Source organism: Gymnoscopelus microlampas, assembly GCF_963454915.1.
Source record: "Gymnoscopelus microlampas genome assembly, chromosome: 22".
Lineage (NCBI taxonomy): Eukaryota > Metazoa > Chordata > Actinopteri > Myctophiformes > Myctophidae > Gymnoscopelus > Gymnoscopelus microlampas.
In genome coordinates this window covers 35,394,918-35,421,427 of record NC_139959.1, presented here as the reverse complement: position 1 = coordinate 35,421,427, position 26,510 = coordinate 35,394,918, and the positions used below count along the sequence as shown (strand labels likewise).

Genomic DNA, 26,510 nt, shown 5'->3' with positions numbered 1-26,510 from the left:
TCAACACAAAAACAATGACATTGGTTATACTGTACATTGTACAGCATGGGAGAGATACTTTATATGGTTTGTGTCTGAACGTCTACATCTGCTTTTACTTTGCAGCGCTCTGATAAGACCGGGGAGGTTTGACATGCAGGTGACCGTCCCCAGGCCTGATGTGAAAGGCCGCACGGAGATCCTCAACTGGTACCTGTCCAAGATCAAAGTAGACCCTGGTAGGTTTCAATGGAAAAATACACTTGAACGTCATTAAAAGCTTGTAGGATTTGAACTAAACGTATCGTGGTCTAATTCAATTGTCTAATGATGATGACCATCATTACTTTACCCCTTAAGGCCTTTGCAGACGGTGCGATTTTTCGTAAAAAAAAAGGAAAAAAACGGACAATATCATTTTTTAAATGAACACATGGTTCTCTATGACCTCATGTACACCAGCTCCGAATTTGCCGTGCGGCAAGTGGCGGCGGCGATGCGTTTTCTCTATCGAACCCAGTTCGATTCGTGCATCTTTTCGCATGCGGTAAAAACTGATTGACTAATCGCACCCTGTCTGCAAAGGCCTTAAGTCACTCATTTTCATTTTCCAGCCAAAACTGGAAAGGTTCACTTTATATGTCATGTACATGCTTGCACGTGAAACGAAAATCCTACTCGGGACCAGTGTACAATAAATGATTTATCAATAAATGAAAAAGATGCATAACATCCTAGTGTAGTGAATTAAAACTGAACAGTTACAGTAGCAACAGTTACAGTAGCATCCAGCATTTATCAAACAGGCATAGGCTACTGCATTGGTTCTGAAAGTGGGGTCCGGGGACCCCCAGGGGTCCTTGAGGGAGTTCCCGTGGACCCCCAGCTAAATGATGGATAGTTAAGAACCAAATGGACCCTTATGGGTCTGTAACTCTGAGAGTGTACAAATGGAACCAAATGGACCCTAACGGGTCCATTTGGTTCCATTTGTACACTCTCAGAGTTAAATTAACTTTGATTTTACAATATAAATTGGAGTCCCAGAGATGGAAATGCCATTAAAGAGCCATAAAAATCTTCTCTTATGGGGGTCCCTGGCATATCTTTTCAAATGGGGGTCCACGGGCTAATAAGTGTCAATTTGGGGGTCCTTGACGTGGGCTACTGTATAGTAACAGCACAGCAAGGCAGAACAGAACAGTGAAAGTGCATTTATTGGGGCATAGAGTTCATCAGTCCTTCAGTTTAAGCCTTTCAGTTCTAGCTTTGACGGACCGCTGCCTCTTGCCCCGAGGGGAGTGGGTCAAACAGCTTATGGGCCGGGTGAGTGGGGGTCCTCCATAATGCGGGGGGGCGCACTGCTCCTGCACCTGCTGACGTAGACGTCCTCAATGGAAGGAAGACTGCTGTGGGTGATCTTCCGGGCCGTTTTCACTGCCATCTGCAGCACATAAGCATCAGTAATCAACCTGTTTAGAAGTCAAGACAACTTCCCCCCTACTCTGTATTTAAGATACAGAATGGCAAACTCTATTCATTCATTGCTCTGACAGAACCTTTTATTGTTCCTGTCATGTGAAAGACCCCCACTGTCTCAAACCCCCCCGGTAACATCTTAACCCTTTAAGACCGGGAACGCATGTGTGTAACCACTTTAACCATTATTTTTATACTTTGGCTATACAAAAAATGCAGATCTACAAGCTCTCGGTGCCGCGCTATGAGCTTGTAGATCTGCTATTTTTGAAAAATATGGAAAATTTGTGCAAATCTTTGAATATATATATATATTTTAAAAAGCGAACATTTTTAACTAAAATCTTTGCTTCTGGGGGTCCCTGGAACAACATATTTTGCGATGGGGGTCCGCGGCCAAATACATATCATTTTTGGGGTCCTTGACAAGTTTGAGAACAACATATGTTTTTTTCAAAAAACTGTTAGGATTTAGAAGACATTTGTATGTCTTCTAATTTATTTGTATTTGTATTTGTATTTAAAATATGATTTAAAAAAAAAAAATCATGATTTTTATAAACATTGCCGATCTACAAGCTCATAGCGTGGCACAGAGTGCTGCACTATGAGTAGATCTGCTATTTTTGATTAGCCAAAGTATAAGATAATGATTAAAGTGGTTCTAATCTAAAATGACAGATCCTTTCCCGCGGTCTTAATGGGTTAAATCAACTGTCCCCCTCCTTTGATATTTTTTTGTTTGTCTCTGTTGTTCTTGTTTGAACAAAGCTGTGGAAGCTGAGATCATCGCCCGGGGCACCGTGGGCTTCTCTGGGGCCGAGCTGGAGAACCTGGTGAACCAGGCCGCCCTGAAGGCAGCTGTGGATGAGAAGGAGATGGTCACCATGTGGGACCTGGAGTTTGCCAAGGACAAGATCCTCATGGGTGAGTGGACAAACACACGCACGCACGCACGCACACACACACACACACACACACACACACACACACACACACACACACACACAGGCCCTCTGCATGCCCCCTCCCCCCCCGACACACACACACACCAGTGGTGGAAAATTAGTAAAAGTATCAATACTTTGAAGTCATTGTAGACATGCTCTGTTACAGGTAAATTCAAAATTTCCTTAAAAGTACAAAAGTATTGGTATAAAAATGTGCTTAAAGTATCAAAAGTAAAAGCACAAAAATGTTTGTAAATAGCCGATCTACAAGCTCACGACGCCTTGTGAGCTTGTAGATCGGCTATTTTCGAATAGCCAAGGTATAAAATAGAGCTGAAGTGGTTAATGTATGTTTTATAATATAGTAATTTATATCTGCAAAGTAATTACGGTAGTAACTAAAGTTGTCAAATAATTGTAGTGGAGTATAAGTATAATATTTGCCTCTGAGATGTAGTGGAGTAGAAGTAAAAGTATAGACAATTGGAAATACTCCAGTAAAGTAAAAGTACCGCAAAATTGTATATAAGTACAGTACTTGAGTAAATGTACTTAGTTACTTTACACCACTGCAAAACTCACATTAAGACTTGTGGGATTTAATTTAGCTTTAATCCACGCACGAGACAGATTAACTACAGACTCTCTCTAGATGAGCCTTTTGTAGGCAGGAAGAATGTCAGGTATCAAACTAGCCAAATGTTTTAACAAAGGTCTCGAATCCCACGTAGCTAAACTTGAAAAGGAAAAAAACAAGCTAAGAAACAAGGTAAATAGCATGCTCCTGTTAGCAGAAAAAAGCTACCTCGATGACAAGATTGAGGAAAATCAAAAAAAAACACGAGAGCTTTGGAGGCTACTCAAGAACCTCCTAGGCTGCAGCAAAAAATTGAAAACCAGGCTTTCAAACTTAAGCCTCAAGGTGAATGACACTCTCATTTCATCCAAACACGAAGTGAGTAAAATCCTCAACATATTCTTCACGACCGTAGCCTCAGATTTGGTTGAAAAACTTCCTCCACACTCTGGGAGATATGGTGAGGAGTATGTTGTCTCATTTTACGAAAAACAGGGTGTTTGCATAGATGACTTTAAACTCTCCCCTGTGAAAACAGAAGAGGTGTTTAAAAAATTGAGTGCTCTTCATCAACACAGAGCCACAGGCCTCGACAATATCCCCCCCAAATTTCTAAAAGACTCAGCCGCCTCCATTGCTCCAATCATTACCCACATATTCAACCTCTCCACCACACAGGGACAGGTCCCCAACGACTTCAAAAAAGCAAGGGTGACCCCTCTGTTCAAAAAAGGAAACCAATTAGACCCTGGCAACTACCGCCCTATTTCTATTCTAAGCTCCATCTCGAAAGTCATGGAAAAAATAGTCTATGAACAGGTCGACAAGTATCTTGCCGAGAAAAATCTAATCTACAAATTCCAATCTGGCTTCAGAACAAACCACTCCACTGACACATGCCTTCTCTATTTGAACGACTCTATCAAACAAGAGATTGAAAAGGGCAAATATTGCGGCATGGTCATGCTGGACCTCCAGAAGGCTTTTGACACCGTTAATCACCCGATTATGATCAATAAGCTCAGAGCAATAGGTTTTGATGACACGTCAGTGAACTGGATGAGATCCTACCTGGAAGGGAGGGAGCAAGTGGTGGAAGTAAACGGCACCCAGTCCCCCCCCCTCCCAGTGACTTGTGGTGTTCCCCAAGGAAGTATACTAGGACCCTTACTGTTCCTGATATATGTGAATGACATGTCGTCAGCCTGCGACTGCAACCTGTTCCTGTTCGCAGATGACTCGGCCCTGCTAGTCTCGGACAGGGACAGGCTGCAGGTTGAGAAAACTCTCAGCTCTGAACTCAACAAGATCTGCATCTGGCTCTCCGACAACAAGCTCTCATTACACCTGGGCAAAACGGAATGCATCCTCTTTGGGTCCACTCCTAACCTCAGAAAGGCAGAGAGCTTCACGATCAAAGCGGGTGATGATATCATCAAAAGAAAAAACGAAATTACCTACCTGGGCTCTATCTTGGAGGCTGACCTCTCTGGTGACAAAAATGCTGAAAAAACGATCAAAACGGTCCACAAAAAAACACGCTATTTGCGGAGTATTGATCGTAAAGTCAGTAAGAAGACTCTGAAGACTCTTGCAGTGGCCCTCATACAAGGTCATTACGATTATGCATGTACTTCATGGTATCACAACACCACCAAGGCCTTAAAAACAAGGCTCCAAACATCCCAAAACAAACTTGTAAGGCTACTTCTTGGCCTCAACTACAAAACCCATCTAACCCCTGATCATTTTGATAGGATTGGATGGCTTAGGGTTGCGGACAGAGTACAGCAACTTGCTATGGGCCTGGTCTTCAAGATATATCACAACATTGGGATCCCCCTGTATTTGTCAAAATACTTCCAAAATGTTAATGATGTCCACAATCACAATACCAGAGGCAGCTCCACAAACCTTGTCCAACCCTTTTTTGGCTCAACAAAGGGAAGTAACTCGTTCTCATGCTATTCATCAAAAATGTGGAACGCCCTACCAAAAGGAGTAAAGGAGTGTAAAACCCTACTCTCTTTCAAAACAGCCCTAAAGATACACCTTCAGGAGGCTGCAATTGGAAAATGGCCCCTGTCTAAGTCCTAACCTAACCTACCCCCCTACCCCCCCCCCCTCTCTCCTTCTCCTTTTGTACATATTTCTCACTCTTCATACCAGTAACCTGTAAACTGATTGTATGACATTCTATAGTAGTTGTGTATATCTGTCTGTCTCTTATATGTCATCATGATTTGTGTGCATGGGGAACTCATTTGAAACAAGCTCAGTGCTTTTATGAGTCTTCCAGTTTAGTAGACCTTGTATTGTGAATTTGTACTTCCATGTACTGTTGTTCTCTAGCCTGGTAAACCCTCCCTCCGGAAATCTCATTTCAATTCGATTTCAGAAAGGAGTCTGGTCTGAAACGCCTTTCTGCAATAATCGCTGTGGGCTGGAGTTGGGCGGGAGTAATACCGTTGTCCCCTTCAGCCAATGAGCAGTTCATTTTGACGAGCTCCAGACTATGTGACGCAACGGGACTTTTGGGACGGCCATGCCGAAAATAGGTTGCCTTATTGGGATACATGCGTGTCACTCCCCGCCCCTGCCGGTTCTCTAAATTTATATTTTTAAATAGGCTCTGTCATGATTAATTGACCACATATACGAAGTTAAACAACTAAATTCTATCCAAACGATATCTTATAAGTAAATTCCGTGCCTCAAAAAAGAAGTTTGAAAGCGTTATAAAACTGAAAGTAAGAAGTGAAGGCACTCGGACAACAACAATGGCTGCCGTTCGTCTTTTTTCGGCGGCTCTCAGGCTGCACTCGGGTTCATTCGGGCTCACTCGAACTCGCCACCTGATTGGCCAACTGTCGCTGTCAATCACAGAACAATGAGCGACGACGCTGATAGGCTCGTCGGTTCGCTGAGCAGGGCGATTATTGGAGGAAGGCGTTTCAGACCAGACTCCTTTCTGAAATCGAATTGAAATGAGATTTCCGGAGGGAGGGTTTACCAGGCTAGTTGTTCTCATGTCTTACTAAATAAAGTACATCAATCAATCAATCAATCAATCAATCAATCAATGCATTTGTGGTGTCACCTGAATTCCTGTAGACTGGGCAAAAGCTATAACAACCCCATAAACGGGTGTATCAAACTTCTCTCTGTTGTTCCTGATGTGATTCCCCCCCCCCTCCCGTTCGCTTGTTATACGCTGTTGAAAATAGCATGTCTCACCAAAAATACATAGTAAAACACAGGAGCCGAGATACAGACCTGTAACTCTCAGAGTTACACACCCGTAACGGTCCATTTGGAACCCCCTCAAGGAACCATGAGGGTCCCTGGACCACACTTTGAGACCCACTGTTGTAGCTGAGTGTTTCCAGTGAGTCAACACCCTGACTCTTGATGTTTGACCAGAATGGAACAGAGCCTTCATTAGTATCATTGTTAAAGGCTCTGTCGGGGACAATTCTTTGCTCAAATGTGTCTTCTTTCTTTTTATCTTTCTTTCTATTCCTGGCATTGATTATTAGTAAGTTAGTTTTAATTATTCATCCCCTTTATGTGTGTGTCCTTGTCTCCAGGCCCAGAGAGGAGGAGTGTAGAGATTGACAAGAAGAACAAGACCATCACAGCCTACCATGAGTCTGGCCATGCCATCGTTGCCTACTACACCAAAGATGCCATGCCCATCAATAAAGCCACTATCATGCCCAGAGGCCCCACCCTCGGCCACGTGAGTACTTAACACACACTCGTAGCACGTCTGTTTTGTGCAGTGCCATGAGCTTGTAGATCTGCTATTTTGAAAAATCTTGAACATTTGTGCAAATCTTTGAATATGATATATATGTTTAAGCGAACATTTTTAACTGAAATCTTTGCTTCTGGACGCCCCTACCTGCCCTGGCACGACATAGTTTTGTGATGGGGGGGGGGGGGGGTCCACAGCCAAATACATATTATTTTGGGGGTCCTTGACATGACAAAGTTTGAGAACCTCTACCCATAGTGAGCTTTACCTTTTTCACGCATGTCTGAGTGGGTGTAATATCTTTTAAAGATCCTCTCACTTCAGAAGAAAACTCTGATTGGGCTCTCTGTCCATCATGTACCCAGATCTATATAAGCTATATGTGTGTGTTTCTCCATGATCCTGTTGATCCATGTCTTCTAAATCCTAACAGTTAAAAAAAAAAACACACCCTGTGTGAAGAGAGGACACACGGACACACGGACAAAGTCAGATATAGGAGTGGTTGGCACCACTCAAAAAACGTATGTTGCTATGTCAGTGGTTTTCAAACTTTTTAATGTCAAGGACCCCAAAATGTATATGTATTTGGCCGCAGACCCCCCCATCTCAAAATATGTTGTTCCAGGGACCCCCCCAGAAGCAAAGATTTGAGTTACAAATGTTCGCTTTGAAAATATATATATTCAAAGATTTGCACACATTTTCTCGATTTTTCAAAAATAGCAGATCTACAAGCTCATAGCGCGGCACCGTGCCGCGCTACGAGCTTGTAGATCTGCTATTTTTGAATAGCCAAAGTGTAAAATAATGCTTTTTTAGCTCAAATCAAAAAATGACACAGATGCGTTCCAGGTCTGAATGGGTTAAGAAATATCTTGATTCATATTTTTTGTTCTCTGTGACAATGACCAGGTGTCAATGCTCCCAGAGAACGACCGCTGGAGTGAGACACGAGCCCAGCTTTTGGCTCAGATGGACGTCAGCATGGGCGGCCGCGTGGCAGAAGAGCTCATTTTCGGAGACGACGAAGTCACCACCGGTAAGACGGGACAGTGTCAGACACCAGAGAGCAGAGTCCTGCAACGGGTGGGGTACCCGCGAATACCCGACTGGTACCCGCATTTGACGGGTGAAAAATATACTTTCATAAGTTCACGGGTACGGGGACGGGCGGTCCTGAACTAAACGCGAGTGGTTAACATTTTATTGTGAAAATCATAGAGCACTGTTACCGCCCAAACAACGTCACTTGTGTAACTTAACACAGCACAACCATAGATATAGAAACCTAGATACCTCATTGGCCTCTGCAGTTCGTTGGAGCAACTCGTATCGCGGCCGCCATTTTCGCGTAGGAAAACGGACACTCAAAGTGACTACTGGCCAATCACAGCGCTCACAGTGCGTTGACTACTGGCCAATCACAGTGCGTCTTTTCTAAGATTTGTCAGAATCTAGTTGTCCCGCCCCCACTTGCCTCTGATTGGCCTACCGAACGCCCCCTTCTGTGACACACACGGAAGCTTCAGGGAAGCTTTCCTACGCTAAAATGGCCCCCGTGATACCAATGCCTCAGAGCCGAAGGAGGCGTCTACCTTTTATATGTCTATGAGCACAACGGCATGGAGCACGCCGGTCAGTTATCTTAACTCACAAAAACACATTGAACATCCTGTTAAACCTTCAAATTAAAACCATCTGACAATGTAAACGACGACACATGCGCACTGCGTATGTGCGTTTGTGCGTGTGGCTTTGGTCTTTTTCAACACATTGCAACACACTTTTAAATTGAGTGACTGTCTGTAGGCTATTTACATTTTACTCTGCAATGTAATCACGGGTAAACAGGCGGACAACGGGTCCATTATTTGACGGGTGGGTCTGGTTTGTATTCTAAAATAATCACAGGTGACGGGTCGGTCTACGGATCTGATTATTGACGGGCGGGGCGGGTGCGGGTTCTCAAAATTGGACCCATGCAGGACTCTGCCAGAGAGTTGTTCAAAGGAGCACTGCTAGTAGTCATATCATGTGTTATTGTTGTCGAGCAATATATACGTATGTCCAAAAACAAGGAGGCTTAATATGCAATTTATGTTCCCAGGAGCATCCAGCGACTTTGACGGAGCTACAAGAATAGCCAAGATGATGGTGACCAGGTTTGGAATGAGTGACAAGGTATGCAACTTTGATGTGTATTAATGGGACTGCTGACTGTGAACGGCTTTGCCAAAAGTCCCCATTTCTGCTAGCATAAAAAAATAGAAAGAATGAAGACACATGATCAACAGCCGTAGTGAAACTGAGGCTGAGACTAGAGCTTGAATACTGTGTTGGGGATCTCACGGTCTCTATGAGCGGTCACACATTCCAGACTTTGCTCCCATCTCCACATAATCCCTTTCTCACTCATGTGTTCTGACTTGATCTCCTGAAGAGATTTGCACCACTACAAACTCGGCATACACACTACACTCGAATCGTAGATTTCTATACGAGCACAATTTAAATTATCGTGCCGCCTTGCCCCTTATGCATAAACTTTAAAAACATTTGGAAAATATTTCAAATTGCCGATATACAAGCTCACAACGTGTCGAAGTAGATCGACGGCAATTTTCGCTATTTTAAAATGTTTCTCAAAATAGTTAGCTATAACGTTAGCTTGAAACTACTTAACCCATGAGGTTCTGGTTCTACAAAATGTCTTCTAAATCCTAACAGTTTAAAAAAAAAAACTTTTTAATGTCAAGGACCCCAAAATTATATGTATTTGGCCGCGGACCCCAATCTCAAAATATTTTGTTCCAGGGACCCCCAGAAGCAAAGATTTGAGTTACAAATGTTCGCTTTAAAAATATATATATTCAAAGATTTGCACACATTTTCTCGATTTTTCAAAAATAGCAGATCTACAAGCTCATAGCGCGGCACGAGTGGCGCGCTATGAGCTTGTAGATCTGCTATTTTTGAATAGACAAAGTGTAAAATAATGCTTTTTAGCTCAAATCAAAAGGTCTTAATGGCTTAAGAAATATCTTGATTCATATTTTTTGTTCTCTGTTCTCTATGAGCTTGTAGATCTGTTATTTTTGAATAGCCTAAGAAATCTAAAAATGACACAGATGCGTTCCCGGTCTAAGTGGGTTAATATCCTAACATCAAACCCTGTTCCCTCTACTTAACCTGTATTGTCGACCCTATCGTCACCATGCCATGTAATTATGCCTTGAGAGGTTGGAACACTGTCCTAGCTATTAGTCTCTCAAATAGCTGGAAGCCGTCTCTTGTGTTCTCTGTGTGCTCAGTTACCAACCAGTTGCATAAGAGGTCTGCCTGTTCCCTTGATGGGATCTCTAACTGTCATTGTGTTTGGTTTGCAGCTTGAAAGGACGCGACCGGGCCTTATTACCCCCGGTCTCAGCAAGGCCTGTGTTACGCCCCCTTCTGTGACGCACGCGGAACTGCTTCAACCTAACCTTAATCCTAATACAATGATTTGCAACGTGAATTATATCATATGCTAAATAAACAGTGCGATGAGAAGGATTCGATCCCGAGGCGCAGGGACTGACAGCCTAACGCTTAACGTTGACGCCACTGTGCTATCTGGTATTCCAGGTTTTTTTTGGGAGTTATTTAAAGCGGTCCGCCCATGTGAGAGGCAGTCCCGCGTGCGTCACAGAAAGGGGGCGTCGCCAATTGTTACTGAGACCAGGGGGTAATATAACGCTGCACTCTGAAGGGACTCTAACCCTAATTGTGTTTGGTTGCAGCTGGGCATCATGACGTACACCGACGTGACCAAGCAGAGCCCAGAGACGCAGGCCGCCATCGAGCAGGAAGTCAGGGTTCTGCTGAAGGTGAAACACCATATATTCACCACTTGATGCCCTGTCAACACGTTGCTTAGACCTTTTTCAGGCCCCGACCGCCCCCAAAATAATTATATTTGAACTGGGGAGTGGGGACCCCCCACCCTGACAAGCACTTGGAATCGTAGGCATTACGTTTAGTTTGTAAAAATAGTCGAACTACAAGCTCACAACGCCTCGCACTGCGAGGCGTTGTGAGCTTGTTGTTCGACTATTTTCACAATGTTTGCCTCTTTCTTACGAAAAGTTTTGACAAAAAAGAAAACATCCAAGTATTACAGCATATAGAACTCATACAAAAATACAACACGTACACACACACACACACACACACACACACACACACACACACACACACACACACACACACACACACACACACACACACACACACACACACACACACACACACACACACACAGAAAACATATAAATAATAGTAACAATTATTATTATTTTGACCTCCTCATACTCAAGACCCAATAATTAATGTTACATTTCGAATCAGTCCAGTGTTGATTTTGACAGCAATTTTGTATTTAGTTTTAGTCATAGTCTTTTCAATAAACTTCCATTTACTTTTAGTCATATTTTACACTTGGTTGCATGCTGAAAATAGCAGATCTACAAGCTCACATCGCAGCTTGACACGTTGTGAGCTTGTAAATCTGCTATTTTCAGAGCCCAACCAAACATGAAATGACTTGTCTTAGTTCTACTGGATCTCTTCTCTACTAGTCCCTCACTAACATTTTCATCTATTTTGTATTTGTTTTAGTCTTAGTTTTAGTCATCATAGCTTAGTTTTTATTTAGTTTGCGTCAGTGAAAAAAGGTAGTTGACGAACATTTTTCTCATAGTTTTTAGTCGACGAAATCAACACTGATTCAGCCCGGGTGATTCATTAATGGATGTTTCTCTTCCGCTCAGGACTCGTACGAGCGAGCCAAGAGCCTCTTGAAGACGTACAGCAAGGAGCACAAGACGCTGGCCGACGCCCTGTTGAACCACGAAACTCTGGATGCCAAAGAGATCAAGTTGGTTCTGGAGGGCAAGTCGCTGCCCTCCACCTAGACTTCATCAGCAGAACCACACCATTTAGACTCTTTGTTTGTATAATCCATTAAGACAGGGGAAAGCATCTTTGTCAGTTTAGATTTCTTTGGCTATTAAAAACAATAGCAGATCTACAAGCTCATAGCGCGGCAGTCAGTGCCGGCTACAAGCTTGTAGATCTGCTTTTTTTTTTTTTAATCTTGAGCGTTTGTGCAAATCTTTGAATACACATATTGTTTTAAAGCGAACATTTTTAACTCAAATCTTTGCTTCTGGGGGATTCTACAAATGTCCTCTAAATCCTATGTTGCTATAATATCAGTTGTTCTCAACCTTTTTTCATGTGAAGGACCCCCAAAATGATATGCATTTGGACGTGGACCCCCATCTCAAAATATGTTGTTCCAGGGACCCCCAGAAGCAAAGATCGGAGTTAAAAATGTTCCCTTTAAAATCTACAAGCTCTGAGCTTGTAGATCTGCTATTTTTGAATAGCCAAAGAAATATAAAAATGACACAGATGCGCTCCCGGTCTTAATTGTATAATCAAGCTGTGCAATGGATTGCAGGCCTGTCGTCTCCTTTCTATTTTCCTGTATTCTCTTATATATTCAGAACAGAAAAGGAGTGCAGAAAATATATATTTAAGCCCATTTGTTTTCAACCAATTTCCTCATTTTAATTTGGGTACATTAAGTGCAGACGTGCTGTTTCAAGGCTGTTTTAAAACAATATATATATCAAGGAATGGATTGGAAATAGCACCAGGGAGTTTACCTCCCATCTGTGTAATTGAAAGAACATCGTTCAGTTTTCGGTGAACAGCTGTCTGACTATAGAGCATTTTTGTACATTTAGAAATCTCAGATTTGGTATGTTATCAAATTTATGAGGCACGTGAATTACGTACAAGTCAATTATTTTCTTCAGGTCAAATAAGTTGTGACATAAACTTGGATTTATTTAATTTAAGCCAACTGTTCATTGTAATGTGTACATAGACTTGAATAGGGCAAATCAGTGGCGGCCATTTTGTGCTGCCACAGCTAGAAAACCCATTAATTTTTCCTATAGAGATTTCCGAAAATATTTATATACATTATTTTAAGCCTGGAACCAAAGCCATCCAGGATCATGGTCAATCATGACCATAAAACATTTGATTCTTTGTCAAAAAACATTTGGATATTTAATTATATGATATACTATATTTAATAAATAACCATTTCTTGCGGTTTTCAAATATTGTTTCGCTTGGTTCCAGGCTTAAAATAATTTTGATAAATATTTTCAGAAATCGATGGGAAAAATGAATGAGTTTTCTGTCGGTGTCATCACAAAATGGCCGCCGCAGCTATGCCCTATATGGTGGAACCATAGAGAGTTACATGTAGAATGTACCATGGGGCTGTATCAAAGAGCTTAGTGAAATTCATGATTGTTGTGGAACACTGTGGATTGTTCCATTTGTCTTTAAGTCATTCATTTGCATCCACCATAATGTTGTTGAATACATAAATTATGTTCTCTGCCAGGCCGGGCGGCCAAAGAGGCCAGAGGAGGTTGTTTTCAGTCCTGTCCTGTCCGTCCATCCGTCAGTCAGTCTGTGAGCAACTAATCTCCGGCACCGTTGGGCAGAGCTGCTTGAAACTTTGCACGCACACTCCCCCAGTAGGCCAAGGAAGGAATGTTTCAAATCGGGCTCATGGTGGCGCTATAACTAGAGCTGTCACGATTATACAATTTAATTTGGCGATTAATTGTCATGTAAATAATTGCGTCACGGGGCTCTTTCGAGTTGTTTCACGTCGTCTCGCATGCGCAGTAGTGTCACCTCCCTGCGCAGGTTCGTGAGTCGAGCCCATTGGTCGAAACCGTTTTTTTTTGTTTGTATGTGTCTGGCCCCAGCTGGGGTAAGCTGCAGTACCAGAATCGACCACCATGACTTTAGCGCTTCACTTCTCCCTATCGCCATTTTTGCGCTTTCTTCAAAACAGTTTTTGCTACCAAAACTCACGCAAATCGGTACACATGGTCTCTGAAATCATGAAACTTTGTGTCTTTTGTGTCTTTTGTGATTTTTCATATTCCATTCTGATTGGCTATGAGTGAGTCGCAACATTTTACCGGCCTGGGGTAGGCAACCCGGCCTGGCAGACTGGCTGGCAGAAGTGTTTATATTTATTCATGTGCTGTTTTTTCTCCAAATTAGTGGTAGGCCCTCGTATCGAGTTCAAAACTCAACCCATAACTTCAGAGGTTTGATTCTCTACCTGGACCCAAGACCGGCCCGGCCCGTGGTTTTGGGTCGGGTAGGATTCTCCCTCCCTTTCTTCAGGCTTCAACATGGTCAGATATAAAATTTCTAGATAATACGAACATTTATTACGATATAAAATAAACAATCAGACTTTACAAACTGAAAAACCTCCGACTTTCTAACGGGATTAGAGTTTTAAACCGGGCTCAGTGCCCATCACCATGCCTGGCTCGGGTTGGTTGAGTTGGGCTTGTTTGTGTGCTCATGATCACTCTGCTGTAGCTTGTATATGAGTGCAAATGTAAATACTCTGTAAGTGTGTATGATCTGGTTCACGCTTCTGTTTTCACAGAATTGTAAATGGACCTGGTTGAACCTTAAATAAAAGTTGATCTATGGTTTCTTTTAGTTTTTTTTGTATTAACACCGTCACGTGACTTGATATGAAAGCTGCATTTCCTGTGCATTTATCTAGCAGAACGTACACAAACAAAGTCAGACAGAGAAGGATGAGACTGGCAGGGCACTAGTGTCAGGCCACCCAGACCTAGTGGCAAGCAAGCTGAGACTGGGAGCCAACCCAGGGCAAAGCCAGGAAAGGCAAGAAGTGCACCACCTACGTAGATGCACTGCGGCCAAATACATATCATTTTTGGCGGGTCCTTGACATTGAAAAGTTGGAGCACCACTGATATAGCAACATACTGTTATGATTAGACAACATGTTTAGATATGTGTGGGCCACGGACCCCCATCTCAAAATGTTTTGTTCCAGGGACCCCCATGAAGCAAAGATGTGAGTTACTAATGTTTGCTATAAAAAAATATATATATACATTCAAAGATTTGCACATTTTTCACCATTTTTCAAAAATAGCAGGTCTAGAAGCTCATATGAGCTTGTAGATCTGCTATTTTTGAATAGCCAAAGAGATCTTAAAATGACACGGATGCGTTCCCGGACATGAATGGGTCAACCTGTAATTAGTGTATTTGGTTACAAATGAAGCCGTCTGTAACAGTCAACAGGGTCTAACAAGACAATCTATTGTTTTGTCCCCATGTTCCCTTTGCTTTCATTCAAGACACTGTGGTTATAAAAGGCAATGGAGACGGAACATCTTCAGTTGAGGGCAAAATTAGCAGCAAAAGTTAAGCATCATTATTTGTGAAATGGCTTCGCCTCTGTGTTTTGGGGGGGAATTCCAGAATGTTTGAGGATGACTGCAAGGCAACAGAATGTGTCGGTCAACTCGGCTAAACTGAAAATGACCAGCTAGATCATGGAGCTCACAGAAGAAGAAGACATCGCCATTATTGGGATTGGATGCAATTTCCCAGGAGGTAAGAATAATCTCTTCCGGGATTATGTTGAAGTTGCTTAATTATGTGTCCTTATAGTGTGCTAATAGGCAGTGGTGTAATGTAACTAAGTACATGTACTCATTACTCAAGTACTGTGCTTTAGTACAATTTTGAGGTCTTTTTTTTTACTTTACTGGAGAATTTACAATTTTCAGTACTTTTACTTCTACGCCACTACATCTCAGAGGAAAATATTGTACTTTTACTCCACTTCAATTATTTGAAAACTTAAGTTGCTAGTTACTATGTAGATTTTGATCGTTATTACAAAACATACATTAACCATAAGCCTATTTTTATATGTATTTCGGGCCATTTGAAAATAGCAGATCTACAAGCTCACAATGCGTCGCATCATTGTGAGCTTGTAGATCAGCTATTTTCAAGATTTTTAAACGTTTGAAAACTTGTGAAATAGGACATTCTGCATAATGAATACTTTCTTCTTTTGGCACTTTAAGTAGATTTTGATTCCAATACTTTTGTACTTTTTACTTTGAATTCTGGACTTTTAACTAACTATTTCTACATTGCAGTATTGATACTTTCACTTCAGTAATTTTTTTTCAAACTTTTTTCACCACTGCCAATAGGTGAGGGGCAGGACAATTTCTGGAAGGTTCTGGTGGAGGGGAGGAACTGTGTGGCTGACATCCCAGAAGAAAGGTTCGACAGTGCATACTGGTATGATCCTGATGATAGCAAACCTGGGAAGACTCAGACAACCAAAGCCGCTCTCATAGATGGGTAAGCTGCTCCAAAGTGACAGCAGCGAATTCTCTCTACCTTTTCTTAAAGCTGCATTATGTAACTTTCCCTCTTCTACCCCGGATTTGAACCCGGTTTCCTGCGCAAGTGCTGGATTTGCTTTTTTTTTTACCATTGAGCTAGTAGAGCCTGCCTGCTTGCTCAGGGGATAAATTAAATCTTGACCTTCACGTCAAAATTCATGTCAGATCCTGTGTCTAGGTGAGACGTGACCTTTGACACGATCTAAATGTCTCAATAGAAGAGCAGGGAGACAAAATACAACCTCCCCAAAAGTTATATGGTATTAACATACTCTCTACCATACAGATTGGACAAAATAACATTTTATTCGTTAACAAAAGTTACATAGTGAGGCTTTAATTATTCTTTTGAAAACCATATACATAAAAGTTACTGTAACAAGAGTTTGTCCATCTACCCCCTCAGGTTCAATGAGTTTGATCACAGATTCTTTGGCATCTCTGAAGCTGAGGCTGATGTTATGGACCCCCAGCAGAAGCTCCTGTTACAGTGTACATACAGAGCATTGGAAGATGCTGGCGTGTCTATGGAGGCAGTCAGTGGAACCAGGACCGGGGTTTACATAGGTAACCATCTCTACTAGTCATCTAGGATGCATGATTACATTTTGTGCTTTACAGACATTGATTAAATAAATAACAGTTTTTCTGGGTGCAGACTGCACGTAACAGGCCCGGACTATTGGCCTAGCGGTCCGGGCACTTGGGCTCCAATGTAGCCTGACAGCGTGTCGCGGGTGCGAGTCCCCATCCCGACGGCCTTTGCTGCGTGTCACTCCCCATCCCTCTTTCCCCGTCTCTCCCCGTTTCCTGTCTACCTACTGTACTATCAATGAAGGCATAAAAAAATCCTAAAATAAATCTTTAAAAAATAAAGAATGCATGAAACATTTTAAATTTAAAATGTATTTGTGCCTCATCATGAAACATTGCTTAGGTAGATAACAGTTTTACTCGGAGAGATAGTGTGCGAGTCCTTACAGCATATTCTAGTGTTACTGTAGAATAGATGCTGGTTTTGGACTTAGCACTTGAGTATTATATGTGGTTGAGTTTATCCTTGAACTATTTGAAAACAATTAACTCTTTTTGTATCGTCTCTGTTGGGTGGAAAACAAAACTCTTACTTTTCAGGATTCAAATGACAAAATAGCAAAATTAGCAGATTACAAGCTCAAAACGCGTAGCTTTGCGCCGCATTTCGAGCTTGTAGATCTGTAGTATGATCACTGTAGTATGATCAAGTAGGGCATTCATTTACTAAAAAACACAGTTCGAATATTGAGATACACAGTACAGCAACGATACACAGTACATTGTAAGTTTGTGTTTTATACCTTGCTGCAGAGCAAGGTACGTATAAGCAATACGGGATGATAGAGTATGTAATCTGAACTTTATTGTTGCCAGGTCTGATGAACAGGGACTATGAGAGCATCCTCAGCCACAGTCCCAGCAGAATAAGCCACTACCACGGCACGGGGACGGCCATGAGTGTGGCTGCCAACAGGATATCCTTCACCTTCGACCTCACCGGCCCTTCCTTCGCCATCGACAGCGCATGCTCCTCGTCTCTAGTTGCTCTGCATTCAGCCTGCCAGGCTATGAAGATAAGTAAGTGTGGTTGTTCACTTCCATTTCCCCTTAAAGTAATGTCCACATAATATATCCAATGAAAAATTCATGACCAGGTTCGCGTCATGTGTTTGAGTGTACATGTACTCAAGTACTGTACTGTAATGTTGAGGTATCTTTACTTTACTGGAGTACTTTCAATACTTTTACTTCACTACATCTCAGATCCAAATATTGTACTTTTACTCCAATACACTACTACTAATTATTTGAAAACTTTACAGTTGCTTTTACTTTTTTACAAAACATACATTAACCACTTCAGCACTTTATCAAGCTCACAGCGCGTTGCATCGCAACGCGTTTTGTGAGCTTGTAGATCGGCTATTTTCAAAAGATTTCTGTACATTTTGAAAACTTGTGAAATGGGATATTCTGCGTAACGAGTATTTTTACTTTTGGTACTTTTAAGTATATTTTGATGCCAACAGTTATGTACTTTTGCTGAAGTAAATTTTTGAATACCAGACTTTTAGTTTTACTATTAATACTTTTACCTAAGTAAAAAAATGTGTGTACTTCTTCCAACACTGGTGTCTCGTGTGTTGTTTCAAAACTTCTTGCTTCATCCAGGGGACTGTGAGATGGCTTTATGTGGGGGAGTCAGCCTTATCATGGAGCCACGAGTGTTTGTTGCTCTCAGCAAGGCAAAGATGATCTCACCTGATGGAACCAGTAAACCTTTCTCCAGCACAGCTGATGGCTACGGCAGAGGAGAGGGATGTGGGGTCATTCTGCTGAAACCACTGAAACATGTATGTCATTGCGTCCGTTTAATGTCAAACAATTCATATAGTTTATGAAAAATTATGCAAAGTTGCAAAAGTTGCTTTAATGCGGGTAAGCATCTGTCATTTTAGATTTTAGCTATATATATGTGTGTCATGATTTTTTTTAAATTGCAGATATACAATCTCATAGCGCGTCACTTTGTGCCGTGCTATGAGCCTGTAAATCTGCATTTTTTTTAGAAATCTTGAACATTGGCTCAATTCTTATAATATAAATATATTTTTATATTTTTTAAGTAAACATTTTTAACTCAAGTCTTTGGTTTTGGTGGTCCCTGGAACAAACTATTTTGAGATAGGGGTCGGTGGCCAAATACATATAATTTTGGGGTCCTTCACATGGAAAAGTTTGAGCACGACTGATATAGCAACATACAATTTTTTCAGAAAACTGGGACAAATGGCAAACGTTACTTTTATGAGTCCTCTCAGAGTTTCTGAAATTAGTCAGTCTTTTTTTTCTTCTTTGGAAAGTCATATATCAGGATATATTGTTTTCAGTCATGTTGTGTCATCGATATAACAATTGGAATAACAAAGATGCACAGTAGTAGCCGGCCCAATAATAATAATGCAATGACGTTCTTTTATAAAAGGCTGTGAGAGACCACAACAAAATCTGGGGGATTGTCAGCAAAACGGCTGTCAACCAAGATGGCCGCTCGGTCACTCCGATCACCAAACCCTCCATGGTTCAACAAGAGGAGCTGCTGCGCCGCGTCTACTCAGAGTCTGACCTGCAGATCGTCCAGTACATAGAGGCACATGGGACTGGAACCCCGGTTGGAGACCCAACAGAGGCTGGGAGCATCTCAAACGTCATCGCCAAAGCCAGGCCTCCAGATTCAGAGACACTCCGCATCGGCTCTGTGAAGAGCAACATTGGACACACAGAGTCTGCAGCTGGGGTGGCAGGGCTCATTAAGGTACTGTTAATGATGAAGCACAAGATCATTGTTCCAACTTTGTTCTACTCAGAACACAGTGCCAGTATAGACGCCAAAGCCCTGAACATACGTATTCCCACCGAATGTGAGAAATGGGAGACGAGCGGGTCACTGGAGAAGGTGGCAGGGATTAATAGCTTTGGGTTTGGTGGCACGAATGCACATGCAGTAGTGAAAGAATACAGGCAAAACGCGGTTCCCAAAACGATCCCCCAAGGTTGTCCAAAGGTCTTTGTCATTTCTGCAGCTTCAGAGAAATCGTTGTCCTTGTCCGTCACAGACACTCGCCAGAGGCTAAGCGAAGATAAAGATGCTGACATTCAAGCTATAGCATATACTTCGGCATGTAGGAGGAGCCATTACAAGCACAAGTATAGGAAAGCCTTATTAACGTCTTCTGTCTCAAATTTAGAAAGTCAGCTGACTTCTGCATTGAACAAAAAGGCTGAGCCGACCAGGTCAGACATCCGATTAGCCCTAGTGTTTTGTGGCAGCGGGGTCACCTACAGGGGTATGTGCAAGCAGCTTCTGAGAGAGGCGCCTGTGTTCCGAGAGAAAGTCAGAGAGGTTGAGAACCTCTTCCAGAGTTACAAAAGCACTAGCATTGTGCAAAAGATTGCAGGCGGCTATGACAACGATGATTACACTAAGCCTGATGTTGTCCAGCCTCTTCTCTTTGCCATTCAAGTTGGCATCGCCAGTCTTTTGAAGCACTGGGGTGTCAAAACTGATGTAATTCTCGGGCATTCTGTTGGCGAGGTGGCCGCTGCTCACTGTTCTGGCCTCCTGTCTCTTGCGGACGCAGTGAAGGTGATCTACTACCGCAGTACCCTCCAGAGCAAGGTCACAGGAGGCAAGATGCTTGTAGTCAGTAATGTGGCTGTGGCAAAGGTCTTGCAAATACTTCCTGTTTTCTCTGGGAAGGTTTGCTTGGCAGCTGTCAACAGCCCTCAGTCCTGCACTCTGTCAGGTGATGCGGATGCGATAGACGCGCTCCATCATAAGCTGAGCAGCACGTTTACAGATAAAAACCTGTTCCTCCGTATCTTAGATGTCCCGGCCGCGTACCACAGCCATATGATGGATCCCATAGTCGGTGAAATTGCGGAAAGCATTGGCCCTTTGCCTGTCAATGATGTTGAGTGTGAGCTTTATTCGACGGTGACCGGAGATAAATATTCAATTGATGACTTCAGCACAGGCGGGTATTGGGCAAAGAATATCAGAGAGCCCGTTTTATTTGAGAAAACACTAAGAGCTGTCACCGAAGATAAACAGACACGGAGGAACCTTGTCTTCGTAGAGATCGGTCCTCGTAGGGCTCTGCAAAGGAACATCCTTGAGACTTTGGGAAACGACACTGTAGTTCTCACTTCGGTGAAGCCGGAGAATGATTACGATTCAATGTTGTCTACAGTTGCAAAACTATTTGAGCTAGGTGTCCAGGTAGATTGGCATCGTGTCTATAGCGGCTGCGAGACACTTCCATCTGCTTTTCCAATCTATCAGTTTGATAACCAGAGGAAAGTGGTGAACTTTAAAACTGAGACAAAAGGAAACAAACCAACCGTTTCCACTCACCATCCACTGATGATTTCCCAAGCAAAACGTGACCATAAAGAGCACAAATGCATTCTCTCATTAGAGACTACTCCCTATCTCTGGGACCACAAGAACAACGGCGTTGTCATTGCTCCAGGGGCACTGTATGTTGAACTAGCTTACGCTGCGATGATGTCGAGTTTAACGCCAAAGGTGCCCGTTTCCTCGCTCCAACTCAGTGTAACCTTTCACAGTCTGTTTACACTTAGTTCAGACTTTCATCAGATGAAGATCATACTGGAGCATGCAGAGAATGAGACTGCATTCAAGGTACAGTCTTCCTCAGCGACACACGCATTCGGTACATGTAGGTACACCAACTCCCAGCCATCGGTAGAAGAGAACACTATTTCCCTTGACGTCATCATGCAGAGGTGCAAATCAGTCATCGATAAGAAGGCGGTTTATGCGACACTTTCTCAAGGAGGATTTGAATATGGTCCTGTCTTTAGGCAGCTCGGCGATGTGCATTTTGGGCGTGAATTCAAGGAAGCTGTAACAACAGTTACAGTTCCTGGCGAGATTCTGTGCCAGCTTCATGAGTACTTCCTCCATCCTGTGGTTTTGGACTATTTCCTGCAAATGACAGCTGTGGTAGCTAGCAGACAGCTAACAGCCAGGCAGGGATTCCCCTCTGCAATAGGTTGTGTAGTCGTGACAGGAGCACTACAGGCGGAAATGGTCATGTACATTAGAGCTACTCAAGAGACTACAGATTTCCTTGACGTATGCGGATGCTTTTCCTCCAAAGATGGGCATGTGCTTGTGGAGCTAAAGCAAGTGAGAATCACATTCTTAGGCCATCGTTCAAATGCTTCCGAGTCACTTTTCTTTCACAATGAAAACATCTCAATCAACCATACGACTGACGTGATTTCCCAGATAAAGGCCATCGTCTTTGAGGACGATTTTGGAATTGCTAAAGCACTCAGATCACACGTACACCCAGAATCACCTGTTATTATGAACAGAGACAACTGGCTGTCCGGCGAACTTCAAGAATTACTAAATGAATCGCTTCGCGTTAACCCCGATTTAGAAGAGATGCTGTTCATTTGGGGTGTTCAGGATCTCAGTCATCTATCGTCTGAGAGGACACTTGAATCATTGGTTACATGCTGTGAGCTGTTTCGCCAAGTGGTTGTAACCCTAAAACAGTGCAAACGCCCCTGCACTCTCCGGGTCATAACCTACAGATCCACCGAGAAGGTTGTGGACCACATCAGTCCTGGCTTTGTGTTGTCTGGTATGACAAGGGCTTGTGCAGCAGAGATAGCAGGTCTCTCTTTTCAGTTGATTGACCTCGCCTCTGTGACAGGCGAAGACATTCAAACGTTGGTGTCGGTAATAAACAGCTGCAAGCACCAACAGGTCTTGATTAGCAAGGGCCAGGCCTGGTCAACAACCATAGCACGTACCCCCTTAAAAGACTCATGTTATGAGGGGGATAGCCCTGCTGTATTCAAGAAGGACTTTCTCCTACAAACTGCTGATCCATACAGAGTGGCCAACATGTCTGCCGTGCTTTGTGAAGCACAAGGAAATGTCGTCCAAGGCGAGTCCGTTGAGATTCAACTATTGAATATATGCGTGCATTCGTCTGATTATTTTCCAGTCAGTGTTTCACATCTGAACTTTGGCAAGACATTTTACTGGAACAAGCACTCTTCACACAATCACAAACTTCTGGCTTTGGATTTTATTGGCATCGTCACGGCTGTTGGTAAAGATGTCCACAAACTGAAGGTAGGAGACCGTGTTGTTTGTTGTTACCCTGTAGCTGCCGCTTCAAGGATTACAGTTCCTGAGGCAGCATGCTACGACACAAAGAGTCTCCCAATTCTGAGAGAGATTTCGTGTTTGTCTTACTTTGTGTTGGCATGGGAGATCTTGCAGAGGACGTTACCTCAGCTAAAACAACACAGGAGGTTGGCTATTATCTCGTCATCTCCTGCCTCTGGTCTACTTAAGGTCTTAGCTCTGACAGCAAACCGGTCGGGGTGGAACGTGATCTCTCGGCAATGTTTCCAAAAGGAACTCCTGACCGTTGAGCGGTGTTCTACGTTCGTTTTCTTGCCACCGTTTGACCTATCCTGGCAGGGGATAATGGAGCATGGCAGTCTGGAGAGGCATGTCATATTTGTGTGCAACAATCAAATATCATCCTCGATCGCAGTGAATATATTTGAAAATGACAGTGAACACGTACATGTCTATCAAGTGAACGTGTCCACTGTTTTTCAGAGAGTCAGTCTAAAGGCACAGAGTGCAAAGATTTCGTGTTGGCTGAGGTCATTGAGTTTGGACACAATGTCACTGCCTCTGAAAAGGCATCCGTTTCAAACACAAGTCACAGGGGAGTCTCAGAACAATGTGAAAACGGAGTCCTACTTTACGGCAAATACTCTGCAACAAGTGGTTTTAGACCACGAAGGCTCTGATCGCAGAGGCTCTCTTATCCCTGTGCTCACGAGGCCAAGACAACTCTTTAAGCAGAGATGTGTGTACATTGTGACCGGAGGGCTCTCCGGTTTGGGACTGGAGACTGTTAAGTTTATCGCGCATCTTGGTGGAGGTTGCATCGCAACGCTGTCCAGAAGTACTCTGTCGGCAGAGACGCAGACTGAGATGGAAGCGCTCCAAAGACAATGCGGAGTGGCGATCCTAAATCTACAGTGTGACGTTTCTGCGTCAGGGCAAGTGGTAGAGGCAATCACCGAGATTGGACGAAGGTTCCCCTCTTGTCCAATCAAAGGCGTGTTTCACAGTGCAGCGGTACTACAGGATGCATTAATTGACACGCTTGACCGATCCCTCTTCCAAATGGTGTTGCAACCGAAAGTGAACGGGGCGCTAAATCTTCATTTTGCAACATTGCACAATAAACTTGATTTCTTTGTTTGCTACTCGTCCATTTCTTCCGTCATCGGTAACGTATCGCAGTGTAACTACGCAGCGGCTAACTCCTTCCTCGACATATTCTGCCATTACCGGAGAAACCTCGGCCTGGCCGGGCAGGCCATAAACTGGGGCCCCCTGAACCTCGGTCTCCTGCTGAATAAAGGTAATTTCCAGAAGTTCCTGGAGGTGAGGGGGATGATGACCATGGACGTGTGCGAGGTTCACGAGACTCTGGAAAAGTGTCTGCTGGTGAACAACCCACAGCAGGTCATATGCAAATTCAACTTCAGAAATCTGCATAAGCACGTGCTTTCGCAAAACACTTCCCTAAGGGAACGACTGTCAGCTTTGGTGGAAATAGAGCTGAAAGTCGATACAGCGACTGAACCCAGGGTTCAGCATCACGATTCGGTACGTGACAGTGTGAGGAAGATGGTCAGTGACGTAAGCAACGTCGGCGTCGATGAGATGGGCGATGATGACACGGCTCTCTATGCCCTGGGCATCGACTCGATGCTGGCCATGACTTTACAGAACCAGATCTTTCAAGAGACCGGTGTGAATATTCCTCTGGTCAGGATACTGGACCCCAGCAGCACGTTAAACACATTGGTGAACATGCTAGAGGAGGAGGGTAGGGATGAAAGATAAGAAAGGGTTCTGAGATATTTGTAACATTGCATGATGTTTAACCCATTCAAATTAGGGGGGGTCCTTGGCACAAAGACTTTTGAGATCTACTGATTTAGAAGGCATTTATAGAAAAATGCAGATCTTGCATTAAGAGATTGCATTAGAAATGCAGTTAGATATCTTTTATTGTGGTTTCCAGAAGAGGACTGAAGTATTTTCTGTTCTTTTGGATTACTAACTCTGATATACTTGCATATGGACCACTAGGATGTACTACAAAACTACAAAGGATAACTTTGTTGTCATGACACATAACCAACAACAAGTTGTTATCATTAATGTAAGGTCATCAGATAGTGCCACTTTAACATGTGGGGTTTTTCAAAATTTCTAAAAATGGCAGATCTACAAGCTCGTAGCGTGGCACTCGGTGCTGCACTATGAGCTTGTAGATCTGCTCATTTTGAATAGCCAAAGTATAAAATAATGGTTATAACACAACTGTTGTTGTCATGACACATGACAAATAAAACACATGTATTTGCCGCTGTTTACCCTTCTAGAATATTGTGTTATTTCTATTGCCTACTCCTTTGATCAGCATAAATTGCTCTGTAATAATAATACAATAATAAATGTGTTTTCTACTTTTTCTTTTTGGAATTCAGAATTTCTGCAGACAATGTTATGTTCACAAAATACACTTATAGCCACTACAAAGCAAAATCCCTCTAACATCAGTCATCAACCAGCTTCTAAAGGAAAAAGGCTTCAGCCACTCTTCCATGACAATTTGTTGATGAAAATAGAGTTTACTCTGACCCATCTTACATTGCATGTGCTTTTAACAATTATTTTGTCAATATCGGTTCAGTTCTATCAGAGAGGATGTAAGTCCTATGGCCGGGTCTTCATCTGAGTTTCTGACAGATCGCCATCCTTCTATTCAGAGCTTCAAGCCTCCTACTGAGAAGGAAATCATCGACTTAATTATGTGTCTGAAAGATTCAGCTGCTGGTCATGACGAGGTCAGGTCTAACCTAATCATCAAAACTAGTCATGCTATTGTTAAGCCTTTGACCCACATCTTCACCAAATCCTTAGAAACTGGAATAATACCCAATGACCTTAAAATTGCTAAAGTAGTTCCTGTTTACAAATCTGGGGACCGTAGTGTATTTAGCAACTATACCGCCCTATTTCTGTTCTCCCATGTTTCTCAAAGATTCTGGAGAAGTTGGTCTGTAACAGAATGATGGAACATCTGCAGGAGTGTAACATTCTGTATGAACACCAATATGGATTTAGGAAAGAAATGGTAGATAAAATTCATACTGCATTCAATAATAATGAATATGCTTTGGGATTTTTTTTCTTGACTTATCCAAAGCATTTGACATGGTTAATTATGACATCTTACTTCAAAAGTTGTTACATTATGGGTTTGCGGGAATCACTCATACATGGTTTTACAATTATATTCATAACCAACAACAATTTGTTATCACTAATGTAAGGTCATCAGATAGTGCCACTTTAACATGTGGGGTCCCACAGTAAAGCAGACTTTACTGTGGGATTTTTCAAAAATTCTAAAAATGGCAGATCTACAAGCTCGTAGCGTGGCACTCTGTGCTGCATTATGAGCTTGTAGATCTGCTAATTTTGAATAGCCAAAGTATAAAATAATGGTTATAACTAAAATCTTAAATGACACAGATGTATTCCCGGTCTTAATGGGTTAATAGATAATCTTCCATTACCGGAGAAATCACTGGTGTCTTTCAAAACTGACCTCAAAACCATCTCTTAGGACAGGGGTTCCCAAAGTTGGGGTCCGGTGGGGTCGCGAAATTATTTCTGGTCATGATTTTTTTTAAGATCTTTAAATCTTTATCTTTAA

General features: G+C 42.7%; 2 protein-coding genes and 1 long non-coding RNA gene across 4 annotated transcripts in view; 2 read left to right on the top strand and 1 right to left on the bottom strand.

Moving 5' to 3' along the window:
- The window catches only part of LOC311038474 (ATP-dependent zinc metalloprotease YME1L1-like), a 30,045-nt gene extending 15,705 nt beyond the window's left edge, over positions 1–14,340 (top strand). For both annotated transcript variants that reach the window (XM_084048021.1, XM_084048020.1), the window contains exons 12-18: positions 106–218; positions 2,230–2,385; positions 6,576–6,727; positions 7,661–7,787; positions 8,856–8,929; positions 10,528–10,614; positions 11,557–14,340. In XM_084048021.1, coding sequence (XP_083904147.1) covers positions 106–218; positions 2,230–2,385; positions 6,576–6,727; positions 7,661–7,787; positions 8,856–8,929; positions 10,528–10,614; positions 11,557–11,700 — 853 coding nt within the window. In that variant the 3' untranslated portion in view covers positions 11,701–14,340. The remainder of the gene's footprint in view (positions 1–105; positions 219–2,229; positions 2,386–6,575; positions 6,728–7,660; positions 7,788–8,855; positions 8,930–10,527; positions 10,615–11,556) is intronic.
- Positions 1–26,510, bottom strand: part of LOC311038482 — a 389,296-nt gene that overhangs the window by 155,929 nt on the left and 206,857 nt on the right. The gene's annotated exons all lie outside the window — the stretch shown is intronic.
- pks1 (polyketide synthase 1) lies at positions 15,226–24,625 on the top strand (the record flags this gene model as incomplete). The annotated part of the gene is made up of 6 exons (XM_084048689.1): positions 15,226–15,286; positions 15,901–16,054; positions 16,505–16,665; positions 17,509–17,712; positions 18,307–18,488; positions 19,121–24,625. The coding sequence occupies 6 exons, from the start codon at positions 15,226–15,228 to the stop codon at positions 24,623–24,625; spliced, it is 6,267 nt and encodes a 2,088-aa protein (XP_083904815.1).